This window comes from Homarus americanus, unplaced genomic scaffold, assembly GCF_018991925.1.
Source record: "Homarus americanus isolate GMGI-L3 unplaced genomic scaffold, GMGI_Hamer_2.0 scaffold57980, whole genome shotgun sequence".
In the NCBI taxonomy this organism is placed as follows: Eukaryota; Metazoa; Arthropoda; class Malacostraca; order Decapoda; family Nephropidae; genus Homarus; species Homarus americanus.
The window spans coordinates 295,475-315,272 of record NW_024716703.1 but is presented as its reverse complement, the minus strand read 5'-3'; the positions used below and the strand labels follow the sequence as shown (position 1 = coordinate 315,272).

At 43.4% G+C, this 19,798-nt stretch overlaps 2 protein-coding genes across 9 annotated transcripts in view; one reads left to right on the top strand and one right to left on the bottom strand.

The window, feature by feature from the left end:
- LOC121858208 (prostaglandin D2 receptor-like) overlaps positions 1-19,798 on the bottom strand; it is a 134,265-nt gene that overhangs the window by 48,096 nt on the left and 66,371 nt on the right. Inside the window, exon 1 of one of the 8 annotated variants that reach the window (XM_042354431.1) lies at positions 14,036-14,346. The exons of the other annotated variants lie outside the window; for them this stretch is intronic. The gene's annotated coding sequence lies outside the window, so the exon portion shown is untranslated. Of the gene's footprint in view, positions 1-14,035; positions 14,347-19,798 lie in introns of those variants that run through there. 8 annotated transcript variants of the gene reach the window in all.
- On the top strand, positions 338-9,722 carry LOC121858458 (C-type mannose receptor 2-like). Its single transcript, XM_042354904.1, has 9 exons — positions 338-501; positions 992-1,018; positions 3,063-3,263; positions 4,019-4,073; positions 4,405-4,580; positions 6,770-6,796; positions 7,524-7,718; positions 8,081-8,135; positions 9,481-9,722. The coding sequence occupies exons 1-9, from the start codon at positions 468-470 to the stop codon at positions 9,656-9,658; spliced, it is 948 nt and encodes a 315-aa protein (XP_042210838.1). The 5' UTR covers positions 338-467; the 3' UTR covers positions 9,659-9,722.

Here is a 19,798-nt window from a genome sequence, read left to right as displayed (position 1 = left end):
ACACACACACACACACACACACACACACACGCACACACCTGTACGTGTGACTAGGGCCTTGGGCAATATTCAATCGTTTTTCTTCTGCCATCAAGAAACGATCACTTCTTTGGCCCAATGCCTTTAGAATGTAGGACTTTTGGGCCATGAGACGTTTGATTTGGGCCAGGATGGATAGGACCTAACCTAACCTAACCCAAACGTCCACTTACCGTGTCTTTCATGAGTGAGAGAGAAAGAGATCCCGGTCGGTAAGGAGGAGAGGGTGATGGTGATAACTGCTGAAGGCAACAGCAGCCACAGTGGACTCTCTCTATATATAGACCACGCACACTGATGCTTCTCTTCCACTCTGTCTCGATGCCTCCGAAGCAAGACACAGCATAACGAGACACAGCACAGCATAACAAAACAGCACAGCATAGCGTAAAACTCAGCATAGCATAACAGCACAGTACAGCACTAACATGAACTGGACAGCGATTTTGGTTCTTGCCGCCGGTAAGGGAATTATTACTGAGACAATATTATGAAGTAAACTTTACTGATGTTGGGGATAAAGTCGACCAGGTATCTCTTAGACGGTTGACGTTTGGTTTGGCCCAGGGTGGTTAGGACCTAATCTAACCTAACCTAACGTGATCTAACCTGACCTGATGTAGACTAACCTAACCTAACCCCCCCCCTCACCTCACCTCACTGCACCGCCCTCATCTCACCTCACCTCACTTCACCTCCCTCATCTCATCTCACAACAAATGGATAAGAAGTTAAATTCCTAAATAAATCACGAGGTTATATTCAATAAAAAAAAACATGACAAAAACAAGTTCTCTCGTCAATATCCAGTAAAACTTGACCTTTGACATCAATTAAACTTGTCTCAGGGGCCATAGAGGTCAACTAGAGATCTAAAGTGTCATTAACTGGGAAAAAATGAATGATATAATTCCTTGTGTTTATTGACCATTGATTTGTTTCGTCTTTCCAGCGGCGATTGGGACTGTCCTTAGTGAAGGTAAGTTGAACTGATAAATCCTCTATATAACGGATTTCTCTTCGTAAAATCCGTTAGATGGGGATTTCACGTTTAACGGACCCTCGATATAACGGACTTTCATCTCCATACAGTCCGTTATCATGGAAAATTCACTTTGTCTTCTTGTCCTCCCTTTGTCTTCCCGTGCTCAATGTCTTCCCGTGCTTAATATCTTCCCGTGCTCAATGTCTTCCCGTGCTTAATATCTTCTCGTGCTTAATGTCTTCCCGTCCTCCCTTTGTCTCCAGCGCAGAACTCGTAATGGATGGGTGAAAACTGATCATGTAAAGACAATATTATTTGTTTCAGGATCTTTAATGTGTTATGGTCTCTATTGACTTGATAGTACTTTGTGCCACAGTCCTATATTATCATCAGAACCACACTATGACCACACCTACACTATACCGATTATCAAGAAGGGAGATAGATCACTGTCCTCTAACTACCGTCCAATCAGTCTAACATCAATTGTAGGCAAATTACTGGAAGCAATCATTTCAAACTCTATTCGAAAAAACCTGGAGAAGCACAAGTTGATCAATGATTCCCAGCATGGCTTCACAAGCGGGCGTTCATGTCTAACTAATCTATTAACATTCTTTTCATCAGTTTTCGAATCGGTGGACGAGGGGCACAATTATGATGTGGTATATCTCGACTTTAGCAAAGCCTTCGACAGAGTCCCCCACGAAAGACTAGTAAGAAAAGTGGAGGCTCATGGCATTAAAGGTGATATTCTAAAATGGATTAGGGCGTGGTTACAGGACAGAAAACAGCGAGTGAGCATTAACGGCACAAAGTCCCATTGGAGCAACGTCACTAGTGGAGTTTCGCAAGGCTCAGTACTTGGACCATTATTATTTATTATATACATAAACGACATAGATATCGGCATAGACAGCAACATAAGTAAATTTGCTGATGACACTAAAATAGGACGTGTTTAGGAAGATCTAAAAAAAATTTTCGAATGGTCTGAAAAATGGCAGATGAAATTCAATGGAGACAAATGTAAAGTACTCAGTATAGGAGATGTAAACAAGGAACCAGATACCAGATGAACAACGATGTTATTGAGAAATCCGACTGCGAGAGAGATTTAGGAGTTATGATAAGTAGGAATCTTAAGCCAAGTAAACAATGTGTATTTGCTCGAAACAAGGCTAATAAAGTACTTGGGTTCATACAAAGGAGTGTTAGTTACAAGACTAGCGAGGTCATCTTAAAACTATATCTTGCGCTTGTGAGACTTCACCTGGATTACTCAGCTCAGTTCTGGTCACCGTATTACAGAATGGATATAGAATCCTTGGAAAGAATTCAGAGGAGAATGACAAGACTCATCCCGGGCATCAGGAACCTTGAGTACAGAGACAGGTTAAAGCATCTTAATTTGCACTCCCTCGAGAGACGTAGAGTGAGGGGCGACATAATGGAGGTGTATAAATGGAAGTCAGGGCTAAACAAAAGGACATTACAAAGGTACTCAAACTTTCCAACCAGGAGCGAACTCGTAACAATGGTTTTAATTAGACAAATTTAGGTTTAGGAGCGAAATAGGTAAACATTGATTTGGAAATAGAGTAGTGGACGACTGGAACATGTTACCAAATATCATCATTAACTCGAATACGCTGGATAGCTTCAAACTAAGGTTGGATGGATATATGAGCAATAGGGGCTTGGCGTAAGTGGGACTGCCCAGTATGGGTCAATAGGCCCGCTGCAGCTTCCTCCATTCTTACGTTCTTATGTTCCACACCGTCACCAGGGCCTATGATCATCTCAGCCAAACTATCACCAGATCCACACCATGACCAGAATCACATCATATTTAGAATCACACCATTACTACAGTCACACCATGACCACAACCTCAGCATTACCACAACCACACCTCACTACAACCACACCAACACCACACCATCACCAACACCATCACTACATCCAGTTCCCATCCTCTCACACCCCACATCCCATTATCAACAAAGTGTGACTCTCCACCATATAAATCCTTCAGCGCCAGAGGCCGGACCGTGCCCAGTGGGATGGCTAGACTTCAGTGTAGATCCCATATCACCAGTGTGTCTCAAGTTCGTTATGTACGGGAAGGGAACCTGGTCCGGCTTGAGGAGTCTGTGTCAGGCTGAAGGAGCAGATCTGGCCGAGCTCAAGGGTGAACTTCACCACCAAGTGTACGAGTATATTATGGATAACCAAGGTAAGATGACAGAAATTTTCTTATATGTGTGAGAGAGAAGGAGAGACAGTGAGAGAAAAATACAGAGAGAGAGAGAGAGAGAGAGAGAGAGAGAGAGAGAGAGAGAGAGAGAGAGAGAGAGAGAGAGAGAGTTCTATAACACTCTGTGTCAAGTATTGTCTTTCAAAACAACACTGAAATCCATATTAAGAATAATAATATCTTCCTTCATAAGAGTTACACGTTAAAAGAACAATATTGTTCGTGTAGGGTGCACAAAAAGTAATAGATAAGTTTATCCTCGTCTATCGCCGTTTTCTGTGAGAGGAGGGATCGTGTCCCCCCCTACCCCGGAAGATACAAAATTAATATGTTTTCCCCTTTAAACATAATACTCGAATTAATATTCCCTCTACCAACTCACTGGTGACTACAACAAATACAGTACACACACACACTCCAAAAATGTATATTTACGATTTTAGTGTTGAGGCAATATGGCACAACAGATGAAGGACTTTGACAACCCTACCGAGAGAACAGGAGTTGCGGTGTTCTTTGTGAAATTCATTGTACCCCTCCATATAGATACTTTAGTGTGTGTGTGTGTGTGTGTGTGTGTGTGTGTGTGTGTGTGTGTGTGTGTGTGTGTGTGTGTGTGTGTGTGTGTGTGTGTGTGTGTACAAATTTGACGTAGGAGTAAATTTCAAAACACAAATTAGGTGAAAATCCAGAAGATAGACAAGTAAGAATCAATATAACCTCCTGTATTTCAGAACTACAGGATGAGGACTTCTGGATTGGGGGAACGGACGAAGGACACGAGGGAAGGTAAGTAACGCTAAAGCTAACTGTTCCGAACTACAAAAGTAACGTGCTACTGAGTGTTCCAGACGGCAGAGATGACTAAGTAACGTGTTGGGTGAGGTAGTTAAGGTGTGTTCAATGTTCCGTAGAGTCAAGTAACATATTCCTGAGGCTACTTCATCTCTGTATTTCACTTACCCTCATTTCTATTCTGTTCTCTCAAAATTATCGTTCTTTCTCTCCCTTTCTCTATCTCGTTCTTTCTCTTGCTTTCTGTATCTTTCTCTCGCTTTGTCAATCCGTCTCTCTCTCTCTCTCGTTCTTACACACTGATACCCTCTCCTCTCGCCCGTAGTTGGACTTGGATCAGCGACGACTCACCGATGGAGATGGGTGTCCCTCACTGGTACCCCTGCGACCCTCCACAACCTGACGGAGGCACCCAGTCTAACTACGCCTGTATCTGCACCCCTGACTTCTTCTTCCACAGCTGCGAGAATAACATCAAGATTTACGCTATATGTCAGATTTAGAACCTTCATCTCTGCTATTTGTCAGATTTTGAACTTTAATATACACTATTTGTCAGATTTAGAACCTTAAGTTATGCTATTTGTCAGATTTAGAACCTTAAGCTATGCTATTTGTCAGTTTAAAACCTTCCACTCTTATGCTATTGCCAGATTTAGAACCTTAAGCTACGCTATGTTAGATTTAGAACCTTCCATTCTTATGATAGACTCCTTTATGGGGGTTGAAACTGTTAATAAATCTATCATTAGTTTTCCTTTTTGTGTTTTTGTTTGAGAAAATCCCTCAGGTTTCAGAGTGTTGTTTGACGTCAACAGAAACCAGACCAAACCAAATTAAACCCAAAACAGGAAAATGGTTAAAATATACTAGACGGCCCCCCTCCCCCAAGACAAAAAAAATCTAAATATTAAAAAATAAAATGTATAGCAGAAGAAAGATGATCGAAGGTAGTGAGGCTTATAAATAATAATAATAATAATAATAATAATAATAATAATAATAATAATAATAATAATAATAATAATAACACCCAGGAAATGTTTGGAGAAGTGGGCCGTGGTCGCCAACCCTCACACACAGGAACATGGTACTATAACTGGGTGTTATAATTGATTGATACTATAACTAACTGGTACTATAACTGAATGGAACTATAACTGATTGACTGGTAGAGCAGATGTCGCTTTATGTTGCGTTAAGTTACATGAAGAAGCAGTCGGGTGGGTGTTATCTGCCTCTCCGAAGTGAAGTGTTTTACCCTGGGAGAACCTTCAGCTGACATCTGCCGTGAGGTTCCCCTCCACCCTCTTCCCTCACCCCTCACCTGCCTCACCTCTCCTACTTTATATGCAACATGACTAGGATAAAGTTAACTGGACGCCATAACTTAAATACAACCATTACGACAGAGTTAAGAAGCCATACATTTTAACTCCCGCCATTACATTAATAGAAGCTGTTGATCTATAGCCAATGACGAGACACGTTAAATAAATGCATACTGGCTAGCTCCTGAAGGTGTAGAGCCAATGCCAAAAAAGTATCAAGACCCCAGACGTCCGAAAGAATATGAAATATCGAACGAAGATAAACCCAACCCAATCCAATTGATACATGAACGTGTCTGAAGTTATCGCTCGTTTTCTGTTCCATCGGTCACTAACTGAACCACTACCGAATGAGATGTTTTGGCGAGGCTACTGTGTTCATTACCCCGCCTGGACACGTGAGTTTTTCTGTTAATAAAAATAAGAGGATTTCCCTAACTAATGGCCTTGGTAAAAAGTGTCTTACTGAACGTTGAATAGCCAGAGTCCAAAGAATATCATCGAATAGTGATGATAAAGATGGACTTGAGTACGATGACTCCATCCCTTGAGTACGATGACTTAACACCCTGAGTAGGATAACCGAATCCCTTGAGTATGATAACCATCCCTTGAGTACGATGGCAATCCCTTAAGTACGATAACCTACTCCCTTGAGTATGATACCAATCCCCTGAGTACAATAAATTAGCCCAGCGAGTAAGATCTCTTGACCTTATTAAATACGATGTCATCAGTACAGTCATCTCAGTACTTGATAAAATATAGTTATATATATATATATGTATTCTTTCATGATTATGAGTGAGAAACCTCCAGAGGACTCGTATGGCGCAGGCGGTGATAACGAGACCAAAGGGCTGGATACACAGTGACACGCAACACTATAAGGGTGAGCAAGTTACATCTCTGCAGCTGACAGTTCACTGTGTATATATGTGCTAGAACCCACGCGCGTCTCTCACTCTCTCTTGATATACCAACAGCGCAACACAGAACAGCATAGTGCAACACAGCATAGCACATCATAGAGCAACATGAAGTGGGCAGCAACTTTGGCCCTGGTTGCAGGTGAGGGAGACAATGAGTCAGTATATGGTAAAAGACTCCACCACAACTCCTGAGACACTTTCTGATGACCCTGAAGACTAGTGCCTATTTCCAGCTCAAATTTGACTTGGTGTACAACTTTCCTCATCATTAAAGTTTAGACCATGTTTACTAATCTGCCAGTGGACGCCATCCTTGAGATAAAGGTTCACATCATCTCTTGCTTCACCACCATAAGAGTTACACGGGCACAGTTTAATATGTAATTCCTGTTGGTGTTGAATATTAATCCATCGTCTCTTCCCACAGCGGCGTTCGGGCTGGTCCTGATTGAAGGTAAGTGCCTTCAAGAGTTTATTAACTCCATCTCTAACTACTGAATCATTAACCACCAACAGTACGAGTAAAAAAATAAACTACAACAGAAGAAGAAACTATACTACAGGGTGTTGTAAAAGTCCCTGTACACTAAAATGATTAAAAATAAAGACATTTACTTTTTTCTACTTACAATAAATATTAGAAATGGTCACAGTTAATGTTGGAAGTGGATAGCGTTCGTGAGATTTACTGTACGTATAACAAGGTATAAAACTATGTTGGTATAATAAGGAACTATAGTGTTAATCAATACAGGTGCACAGGGACTTTTCGATCACTGTGTAGGTCGTGTGTGTGTGTGGAGGCGAGGAACACAGTATGTTACTTTCGTTCACACCGAGAGAGTCAAGGTGTACTGTGTGTGTGTCCCTCCCATGGGTTGCTATGGTGTGGCAATTACCTGACCCTCCGCACCGACACTAGAGCCACACTATCACTAGGGCCACACTATTAATAAGTCCACACTATCACTAGGGCCACACTATTAATAAGTCCACACTATCACTAGGGCCACACTATTAATAAGTCCACACTATCACTAGGGCCACACTATTAATAAGTCCACACTATCACTAGGGCCACACTGTCACTAGCGCCCCCCCCCACCCCCCCAAAGACCCCTATGGCCATACCCAACCTTATATAACCCTAAACTATATATTGAATTCTTCACCATGCCCAGAGGCCGGATCGTGTCCAGTGGGATGGGTAGACTTCAGTGTGGATCCCATGTCACCAGTGTGTCTCAAGTTCGTTATGTACGGGAAGGGAACCTGGTACAGCTTGAGGGGTCTGTGTCAGGCTGAAGGAGCAGATCTGGCCGAGCTCAGGGGTGAACTTCACCACCAAGTGTACGAGTATATTATGGATCACCAAGGTAAGATGTGTGTGGGTGTGGGTGTGGGTGTGTGTGTGTGTGTGTGTGGGTGTGGGTGTGGGTGTGGGTGTGTGTGTGTGTGTGTGTGTTGGGTTGGGAGTAAGAGTACTTAGTTATGGACACATCCATTCAGTAAGCGAGTCAATTGGATGGTTAGGGATGGGAGAGCAGGCAGGTTGTTTAATCTAAAGTGCTGTCTTTAGGTTCAAAATATCGGGTTACAATTTGGCGTGATCTGTGACTGGAAATATCAATACAGTTTGTGGTTGATAGGAGTAGAAAATGGACAGACAAAAAAAATGGAAAAAATTTGGTGAATTAATATAATAAAAACGTATTGACGAAGAAAACATTTATTTCAGACTTACAAGACGAAGGGTTCTGGATTGGCGGTACTGATGAAGGCCACGAGGGCAGGTGAGTCAAGTGTTACATAACAAATACAACAACAAAGAGACCTTAGATAAACGTCTCATAAAACCTTCAGAGCTGAGGACTAAAATCTGGTTGACGGAGACCTTATAATAATAATAATAATAATAATAATAATAATAATAATAATAATAATAATAATTAACGGTTTATTGAAAAAGTTCTGCAGCCCGAAGGCTGAAAATATACATTGGACATAAATGACTTATTACATACATTGGTGGTTTAACAAAAGCCTTCATTAGAGAAAGGTAAAGGAACATACAGTGAACATACAAATTAATGTAGGTGTTGAACAGCAAACTCGTAGTGTAGTAACTCTCTCCCAGATGGTGTTAGGAGGGACCTCACATGGTGTAGCAGTTCCCTCAGACGGTGTTATGAGGGACCTGGCGTGGTGTAGTAATTCCCTCACAGATGGTGTTATGAGGGACCACGTGGTGTAGTAATTACCTCACAAAAGGTGTTATGAGGGGCCTCACTTGGTGTAGTAATTCCCTCATAGATGGTGTTATGAGGGGCCTCACGTGGTGTAGTAACTCCCTCACAGATGGTGTTATGAGGGGCATCACGTGGTGTACGAATTCCCTCACAGATGGTGTTATGAGGGACCTGACGTGGTGTAGTAATTCCCTCACAGATGGTGTTATGAGGGCCTCACGTGGTGTAGTAATTCCCTCACAGATGGTGTTATGAGGGGCATCACGTGGTGTAGTAATTCCCTCACAGATGGTGTTATGAGGGACCTCACGTGGTGTAGTAATTCCCTCACAGATGGTGTTATGAGGGACTTGACGTGGTGTAGTAACTCCCTCACAGATGGTGTTATGAGGGGCATCACGTGGTGTAGTAATTCCCTCACAGATGGTGTTATGAGGGACTTGACGTGGTGTAGTAATTCCCTCACAGATGGTGTTATTGAGTGAGGTGTGGCCCCAGGCCTTCCTATCGTAGACGGATTAACACATCGCTGGTTGTTGTTGGGTCTCATGGGCCGTTATCACTGGGTACCTGGGACCTCACTGTGTGAAGGTTAACTTGGGTACGACTGTTACTGTTGAGTTGTTCTCACTGACTTAAGCACTGTTCACCAATGTTCACCTCTGTTTAACACTGGTTCCATTCCTTTCCTAAGTGAAACTGTAACTTCTGGCGAGAACTTGTTGATATTCCGGTGGGGAGGAGGGTTCAGGGGAGGGAGTTGGTATGGGCCAACTTAACAGTTGACCTGGCTGCTCCGAGAGGAGTGCCAGGTACGTGTGTGTGTGTGTCTTTCGTTCTCATCTCCTCTTGTCTCTCTAATACACTGTTGTCCTCGTCTCTCCTGCAGTTGGACTTGGGTCAGCGACAACTCACCGATGCCGATGGGCGTCCCTCACTGGTACCCCTGCCACCCCGCACAACCTGACGGAGGCACCAGCTCTAACTACGCCTGCATCTATACCCCGGATTTCTACTTCCACAGCTGTAAAAACGACATCAAAATCTACGCAATTTGTCAAATTTAAAATACCTTTCTCTTGTAGCAGACTCCCGAGTGGAGACCATAGCACATTAAAAGAAAAAACAGTGTAATTTGCTTTATTCTGTGTGAGTCCATCTCGCAGAGTTGAATTTTTGTCTGAAAATTAAAAAAAAAAAGTTTCAAATTCACTAAAATGATCGTAAAATAGAACTTGAACCTGAAGTGTTTGAACTTAACATATTCTTTGTTAAAATGACCAAAAACAAAAGCTAAAAAAAAAAACATGTCATTGAAACACCTGTTAACACCTGAGCGGGAGGAGTCATTACCGGGGTTCCAGACGTACGATTAAAAACAACAGTTGTCTTACGGCTGCTGCTAACGAGATATTTTTATGCTTAAAACAACCCCTAACTTGTTTGTGACGGCCACGGAGAAGGGGACGTTGAGGAGTAGGTACACGGGTACTAGCCAGACCAAGTTGACTCTCCTCACTCGTGTCTCGGCCAGTCTGCTTCTATGACGCACCTATGGGCCTAACCTAACCTAACCTGACCGAACTGTGAGAGGTGGGCTGTGGGGGTGTGTGGAGGCCAGAAGTGGGGTTTTGGTGTGTGTGGAGGCCAGAGGTGGGGTGTGGGCGTGTATGGAAGCCAAAGGTGGGGTGTGGATGGAGGCCAAAGGTGGGGTGTGGGTGTGTGTGGAAGTCAGAGGTGGGATGTGGGCGTGTGTGGGCGTATGTGGATTCATATTATCACTACCATCTCGACCATTTTACCATAAGTCCAACCGGAGAGTTTGATGGTTGGCTGCAAGTGATGGTATCTGTGGGCGTGGGCGTGACCAGAGAGTCATGTCACCAGCATCATCTTTCAAGCCTTGATGGGAACACACACACACACACACACACACACACACACAGACACACACACAGACACACACACACACACACGTCTTTTGCCTTAACCATTCGCTCACTCCAATTACCCTTATAAAGCTTTCCACCTGTACTGTACCTGCTTCACCATCACCACTACCACCATCATCACCAACATCATCATCACCACTACCACCACCAACATCACCACCACTGCTACCACCCCACCACCACTGTCACCACCACCACCATCACCATCACTTGCACCTCACTATACATACATCACAATACATTATTCATCCCCTCATTGTAGCTGCTTGTCTGGTTGCATTCATCCACGTCTGTCTTCGCCTTTCTTGGTGTTTTGTTGGTTTGTTGTGTTTGTGGTGTGTGGATGAGATCTCTGTTTGTGTTATGGTGTTGTTAGTGTTATGGTGTTGTTAGTGTTTTGGTGTTGTTTGTGTTATGGTGTTGTTAGTGTTTTGGTGTTGTTTGTGTACTCACAGGTACGTATTTTAAATAACTAATTAATGTCTGTAAATACATTATACCCTCTGTATGTGTGTGTGTGTGTGTGTGTGTGTGTGTGTGTGTGTGTGTGTGTGTGTCTTGGTAAACACCTTTGAGACATATGGTGACAATACAATGTTCAGACATGAAGGTAATTTGCCACTTAGAAAAATAAATCAATTGTCCTTATGTGGGCCTATGAAGACTGGGGTCTAGGAGAACTGGGGCCTAGGCGGACTGGGGTCTATGCGGACTGGGGCCTATGAAGACTGGGGTCTAGGAGAACTGGGGCCTAGGCGGACTGGTCCCTAAGAGGACTGGGGCCTAGGCGGACTGGGGTCTAGGAGGACTGGGGCCTAGGCGGACTGGTCCCTAAGAGGACTGGGGCCTAGGCGGACTGGGGTCTAGGAGGACTGGGGCCTAGGCGGACTGGTCCCTAAGAGGACTGGGGCCTAGGCGGACTGGGGCCTAAGAGGACTGGGGCTTCATTTGGCCAGCAACTAACCTAACCTAACCTAACCTAACCATCAAGGGACAGAGTTTACTACAGTCTTACCATGTTGTCTCTCCCTCTCCAAATACTTTCATTCTCTCTTCTCCTTTTCTCTTCCCCTATCCAACACCATCTCTATCCTCACTATCCCTCTATTGCTCCACCTCACAATCCCCTACTCTCTCTATCACTCCGCCTCACTATCCCTCTATCCAACCATCTCTAGCCTCACTACTCCTTACCCCGTTCCCTCTGGCCCTCGTTCACACTCTCTCTCTGGCTCTGGACGTCTCCTGTGTACGGTCGCCTGTAAGTGGCTACTGTAGAGGAGCTTCAATGGGGTGAAAAGAACCTTTGTTTGGCCACCATCTTGTCCACCACCCCCTTCCCTCCCTTTCCTTCTTTATTCCCTTCTTCTTGTCCACCACCCCCTTCTTCTTCTTCACTCCCTCCTTTCCTTCTTTATTCCCTCCTCTCGTTTTTTATTCCCTTCTTTCCTTTTTCTTCCCTCCCTCCTTTTCTGTCATCCCTTCTTTCGTTTCTCTTTCCCTTCCTTCTTTCCTTCTTCCCACAACTCACATCCCCACAGGCAGTGTTGAGGGAGACATCACACACACACACACACACACACACACACACACACACACACACACACCTCATTCCCTAATTTCAAGAGCACTTTTTTTCCTTCAGGTGTAAAAAACACTAATCAGTTCGGTCAGGAAGGGAGGACGGAAACACCTGTCCCTAAATTAAAAACCAGGTAAGGGCATAAGGCAGACCGTAGCGCCAGGTAACGACTCGACCCAGGGCCAAGTTGTCTGATTGACTGACACCTGCACCCGGGTTATATAATCATGACACCTGCACCCGGGTTATATCATCACACTATCTTATTTCCTTCCTACAGTCTGAGAAAAATATTATAAATTAAATACTGATGCTCTAATATTAGTCAAAGATATTTATTGTAAGTATTAATATTCCTAAGCGATATTTATTGTACGTAGTATTTATGAAGGTAATATATCCGCCTCGTGTCACCTTCAGGATTCAGGTAAGTTAATGAACGGAAAAAATTCAGAATTAATTTCGGTATAAAGCCAGGAAGTGTGTGTGTGTGTGTGTGTGTGTGTGTGTGTGTGTGTGTGTGTGTGTGTGTGTGTGTGTGTCATCTCTAACCTTGATTAAAAGAACCTAACTTCAATACCAGCTTATAATAGTATCACGTTAGGTTAGATTAGGTTAGGTTAGGACTACTTAACATCAAGATAAGCAAGACAACTCCCTCCCTCCTCCTGTGATGACGAGAGAAGCCGAGCACAGTATTGGAACCTTGACTTTTATTAATACTGATAAAATTACAAAGAATACAAGGTGTTACAGGATGAAACACTTACAGGAGCCTGACACTAAGACTATTGATCAGCCATGATGTGTTGTGTCCGTGGAGTTTGGTGTTATACGAGTGATCTTTATACTTAACGATACTACTACTACTACTACTACTACTACTACTACTACCACTGCGACGACTATAGTGGCATTAGTAGCTGTAGTACAAAAGTTCAATACAATTCTGTCCACAACTGTCAGGACAAGAGAACACCAACAGTTCAGAGAAGAACATTATTTACAAACACTTCTACAGGTGTGTGAGGACATTATTTACAAACACTTCTACAGGTGTGTGAGGACATTAGTTACAAACACTTCTACAGGTGTGTGAGGACATTATTTACAAACACTTCTACAGGTGTGTAAGGACATTATTTACAAACACTTCTACAGGTGTGTGAGGACATTAGTTACAAACACTTCTACAGGTGTGTGAGGACATTATTTACAAACACTTCTAAAGGTGTGTGAGGACATTATTTACAAACACTTCTAAAGGTAATAAACTCACAATAGCCATAAAGATTGTTGTGCTTGAATGAATTTGATCATTCACTTTAACGTTTGGCATTCAAATTATTGACAAAAACAATTACGATACCTATATGAGACGTTACTTATCGTGTTGTCAAAATAATACGAGATGGGATTTTTTTTTATTTACAATACTGCATAAGAACTATAGACTGTCATTTGAACCTTCAGTACCTGTTCAATCGCTTCCACTTACACCTAATACAGTGACCGGTGGGGTTTTGTGAGATGTGGCACCATTGTGTTTGTTTATCAAGCCTCCTTAGTCTGGCTACTGTTGTGAGGTTCCTTAGAGTATTTCTTGTTGTTAATTCTGATATAATTTACCACAAGAAGCAGCCTGACGTCACCACCTTGTACACCAATCATATTTACGAAACAAAACTGTGGAGGTAATTTTGACTTAAACTGAACACATATAAAGACCCTTAAAAAATATTAAGTGGAGATAATATGTTTTTGCAGCAATAGAATCAATAAATTCATAAAACACAATGCCTTAAACTTACGTACATAAGCTTTCAAGAAAATTTAAAAAACAAAAACATAAACAATAAAAGTTTTCTAAATAATAATAATAACAACATTTAAACTGTAATACAACTTACCTTACGAGTCGGCCGGCGATAAATACCTTGTTCCATTTAATCACTTATAAATAGTTTTTCAATTGTTTTGTCTTCTTTACAGTCAAAACACTAATAATAATAACCTTACCATCTTCACTATGGAATAAAAAACACAAAAATAATCTCTTGTCTTCTATCCAAAAGCTGAATTACCAACACACACACACGCAGGCGACGGGGCAGTGAGAGAGAGAAAGAACAGAAATGGATGCGGGAGGTTGGTGTTGGGTGAGGCGGCCGCACTGTTGTGATCACGAAGAGAGACGCAGAGAGACTCACTCCGGCAGCCAGCCAACCACCCACGGCCGCCTGCCTGCAAAAGTCCCGAGTCCTGCTTATACGCCGGGAGCGCAGGAAGGAGCAGAAGGAGGGCGGGGGGAGGAGGAGGAGGGATTAAGGGTAAAGATGAGGAAGAGAATTGGGGGAAGGGACAGAGGGGAGGAGGAGAGGGAGAAAGAGGGTGAGGAGGGAGAGGAGGAGGAAGGAGTGAGGATAAGGATGAGGAAGAGAAGAAGGAGGGAGTAAGGATAAGGAAGAAGGAATTGAAGGATAGGAAGAAGGAAATGAAGAATAAAAAGATAGAAAAATTAAGAATGATAAATAATAAAAGAAAAAATCTCACACCTGATCAGACAAGACAATCAGATCAGGTTAATGCCAATCAGACATCAGCGGGTCAGAATTAATCACTACAACACCAGCTACCACACTCTCTACCACACAACACCAGCTACCACACTCTCTACCACACAACACCAGCTACCACACTCTCTACCACACAACACCAACTACCACTCTGTCTACCACACAACACCAGCTACCACACTCTCTACCACACAACACCAGCACACTCTCTACCACACAACACCAGCTACCACACTCTCTACCACACAACACCAGCTACCACACTCTCTACCACACAACACCAGCTATCACTCTGTCTACCACACAACACCAGCTACCACTCTCTACCACACAACACCAACTACCACACTCTCTACCACACAACACCAGCTACCACACTCTCTACCACACAACACCAGCTACCACACTCTCTACCACACAACACCAGCTACCACACTCTCTACCACACAACACCAGCTATCACTCTGTCTACCACACAACACCAGCTACCACACTCTACCACACAACAACAACTACCACACCCTCTACCACACAACACCAACTACCACACTCTACCACACAACAACAACTACCACACCCTCTACCACACAACACCAACTACCACACTCTACCACACAACAACAACTACCACACCCTCTACCCACACAACACCCTACCACACCTCTACACACACAACACCAACTACACACTCTCTGCCACACAACACCACCACACTCTACCACACAACACCAGCTACCACACCTCTACCACACAACCCCAACTACCACATCCTCTACCACACAACACCAACTACCACACTCTACCACACAACACCAACTACCACACTCTACCACACAACAACAACTACCACGCTCTCTACCACACAACAACAACTACCACACTCTCTACCACACAACACCAACTACCACACCCTCTACCACACAACATAGCCAGCGGGAATCACCTTCATTATTAATTACATAAATTTCGTACAAACATTTAACTGATTAATATTAATGATAAGCAAGTCAACAAACGCTCGCACGCACGCATACATACATACATACATACATACATACATACATACATACATACATACATACATATAGCGTATTTAGCAACTCTCAAAATAGTTCGATGTAAAAACATTAAATTTTAATAATTACGTTTACTGTTATAACAAGGTCATTAGTCAGGTCATAAAGAAACGTTATTGTATTGGGTAATGACAATGTTTATTTTTGTTCATTGAATTATTAAAAAAGTATAATTTTTTTTCATTTTTTTTACTGGTTAATGATGGGACATTGTTATTATCCACTAGCTTTAACCACCCATCATCACCACGACTCCTTGGTCCTTACCTCCTCCTACATCCCCTCCTGCTCTACCATTGTCTGCCCCTCCTTCAAGACACCCAAGGACCCAGTTCTCAAGATACCACCCCCCCCTCCCTGTTCCTCTCCCTCCTATTCTGCCTTCACCATTAACCCAATTTTTCCTTCTGTCTCGATATCACACTAGAGAGAGCTCCTTCTTTCTCAAGCTCTCGTTCGTTTATCATTGTGTCCACGTAATTAATCCTCTCTTTTCTTCTTCTCATTCGTCTTTCGATATTCTTCAGGAGTTTTAAAGCCCTCTCTCATACCCCGCTTTATCACCCATCTTCTTCTTCTTCTTCTTCCTTATTGGGTTCGTGTGATGTCTCGGATTCAGAGGTTTACGATTCTCAGAGTCGGATTCACAACTTCACGAATCTCAGGGTTCATGCATGGGACGGGGGACTGACAGGACTTTTCTTGGTTTACACCCGTCACCCGTCTTTGTACCCGTCACCCGTCTTTGTACCCGTCACCCGTCTTTGTACCCGTCACCCGTCTTTGTACCCGTCACCCGTTTTTATACCCGTCACCCGTCTTTATACCCGTCACTGTACAAACGTTATTCCTACATCCGTCCCTTTAGTACCTGACTAACAGATTAATCGGTAAATTAGTATAAAAAATCCAATGGCAATATCCTCCCCCTCTTCCCTTTGACCAAAAATCATAAATTTATCCCATAAAAGTGTAAATAAAAATTGTAATAAAATAACAGTAAAAAATTTATCAGTTGTTTGATGTGATGGAAGAATTGTGATGGCGATTAAAATGGTGGAAATTCCTAATTACAGGTGAGGTACAGGTGAGAGTACAGGTGAGGTGCAGGTGAGGATACAGGTGAGGTACAGGTGAGGATACAGGTGAGGTACAGGTGAGGTAAAAGTGAGGGTACAGGTGAGGGTACAGGTGAGGGTACAGGTGGACCAAATACGAGTACAGTGAACCGGGCGTGCAATGATCATATCGGGGCAATGACCTGAAGTGGACGGGATGAGGGACATGGGAGGGTGGGTGGTAGGGTGGGGGACCAGGGAGAGGGTGGGTGGTAGGGATGGAGTGGGTGTATGTGTAGAAGAGGGGACTGGGTAGTGGGCGGGGGAGGGGTTAGGAGTGGGTGATTGGGTGGGTGGGGAGTGGATGTATGGGTGGTGGATGAGGGTGGGATGGCCTGGTAAGAGTGTTATGCAGATGCTGTTTTAACCCCAGGAGCTGTACACACACACACTACATCACCACTGAAGCAACAAGTATTAGACACTCGCTCCCAAAAACTGTATCTTTACGATTTTAGTGTGAGACAATATGACACAACAGACGAAGGATTTTGACAACCCTACCGAGACAACAGGAGTCGTAGTGTTCATTGTGAAATTCATCGATCACCACCGTATAGATACAACGGTGTAAGAATGAGGACCTATAGATTAGACACCCGAGCTTATTTTACATGATGATTGAACACCCAAATGCTAACCTCACCTAACCTAACCTAACCTAACCTCACCTAACCTAACTTAACCTAACCTAATCCCTCATGCACACTCTTCCTCCTCCTCAACACTGTACGGCACCCAACTGAGACACCTCAACACCATCTATGGGCAGACCAGAGGAGTGTGTGTGTGTGTGTCCCAGCAGTGTTAAGGGAGGGTTTGTTCGTGATAATATAATACACAGGGAGAGTCACCCCGAAGTACCGCCGTAAGAGACAGCACACCTTCACCTTATTTTACCTGATGATTAAACACCCTAACGCTACCTGTGGAAAGGGGGGGGGGGGCTAGGTTAGATTAGGTTAGCATTAGTATAGATTAGGTTAAGTCAGGTTAGCGTTAGGTTTATATTACATAAGAACATAAGGAGTCTGCAATAGGCCGGTTGGCCTGTGCATGGCAGCTCCTGTCGAGAGTTACTACCACTCTCTATCATCCATGAATCCATCCAGCCTCCTTTTGAAACTTTTGAGCGTTCCAGCACTTACTACAAAGTTGCTAAGCTTGTTCCACTCGTCCACCACCCTATTTGTGAACCAGTTCCATCCTATCTCCCTCCTAAACCTAAACTTACGCTAATGTGAGAGGCTTAAACTTTAATCATTAAGCGAAATAAACTGTGGGGGGGGGGGGGTAATCTCCAGGTGATTTGAGAGGTGTTTTCATTCTCAAGTCACACTGCTGACGTACACAGGTAAACAGTTTTGACACATTGAAATAAACACAAACATTTCCTGACTCTTAGGTACTTGGCCACCGCGAGAAACAATCCCCGAAAGGAAAAAAAAACATCTTACATATTAGTTATTTTTTGCCCTACGTTAATAAGGTATTTGCGTGACCTACAGACCCGTTGTGTATCACGGTGTTATGTCATGTACACTACGCTTAGTATTTGTCTGCTGTTGTATGTTTAGGGAACTGGGAACTATGATATTGTTGTTGTTGTGATTGTTTTGTTGTTGTTGCTGTTGTTGTTATTATTATTATTACTGCTACTACTGTTATTACTGTTATTATTATTATTATCATCATTACACCCCCAGTGCCAGGTAACACAGGCACTCCCCTCAGGGCCTCCCAGCCACACACCCATCAAGACAGACAGTCAATCCCCAGAAGGAAGAGAGGTGGGGTACAGACTGACGGACAGGCTGGCATCTCATATAGTCATACTAGATACATTTCCACTGAAGATGATCGTTTAAGTGGTAATAAATAACTGGTACAGTAGAGCCACTATACACGGAGCCTTATGTGGGTGTTGGGTTACCGCTGGAGGGCAGGACAGCGATAACCCGACCAAGATTCTACCAGGATATGAACCACTGTATATGGGCGCAACGCACCATGACGACGCAAAGCAGCATGGCGACTCAAAGCAGCTTGACGACGCAAAGCACCATGACGACGCAACGCACCATGACGACGCAACGTACCATGACGACGCAACGTACCATGACGACGCAAAGCAGCATGAACATAAGAACATAGGAAAATAAGGAGTCTGCAATAGGCCGGTTGGCCTGTGCATAGCAGCTCCTGTCGAGAGTTACTTTCACTCTCTATCATCCATGAATCTATCTAGCCTCCTTTTGAAACTTTCCAGAGTTCCAGCACTTACTACAAAGCTGCAAAGCTTGTTCCACTCGTCCACCACCCTATTTGTGAACCAGTTTCTTCCTATCTCCCTCCTAAACCTAAACTTATCCAACTTGAATCCGTTGCTCCGAGTCCTATCCTGCTCGGATATTATAAGAACTTTATCTATATCCCCTTTATTGATTCCTTTCACCCACTTAAATACTTCTATCATATCTCCCCGCACTCTTCGTCTTTCTAGGGAATGCAAGTTAAGTTTCTTTAACCTATCCTGATATGGAAGGTTTCTAAGTCCCGGAATCATTTTTGTCATTCTTCGCTGCACCGACTCTAGTGAATTTATATCCATTCTATAATAGGGGCACCAGAACTGAACCGCATAATCGAGGTGTGGCCTGACTAGCTCAAGATATAGTTGCAATAAGACCTCTGCACTCTTATTACTTACACTTCTAGATATAAAACCCAATACTCTGTTTGCCTTATTTCGAACATTAACGCACTGTTTTCTAGGCCGTAGGTCCGGGCTTACAAGTACCCCTAGGTCTCTTTCACAAGTCGACTTCTCTAGGTTGATGTTGTTAAGGCTGTATACGACGCAACACACCACGACGACACAACACAACACACCACGACGACAC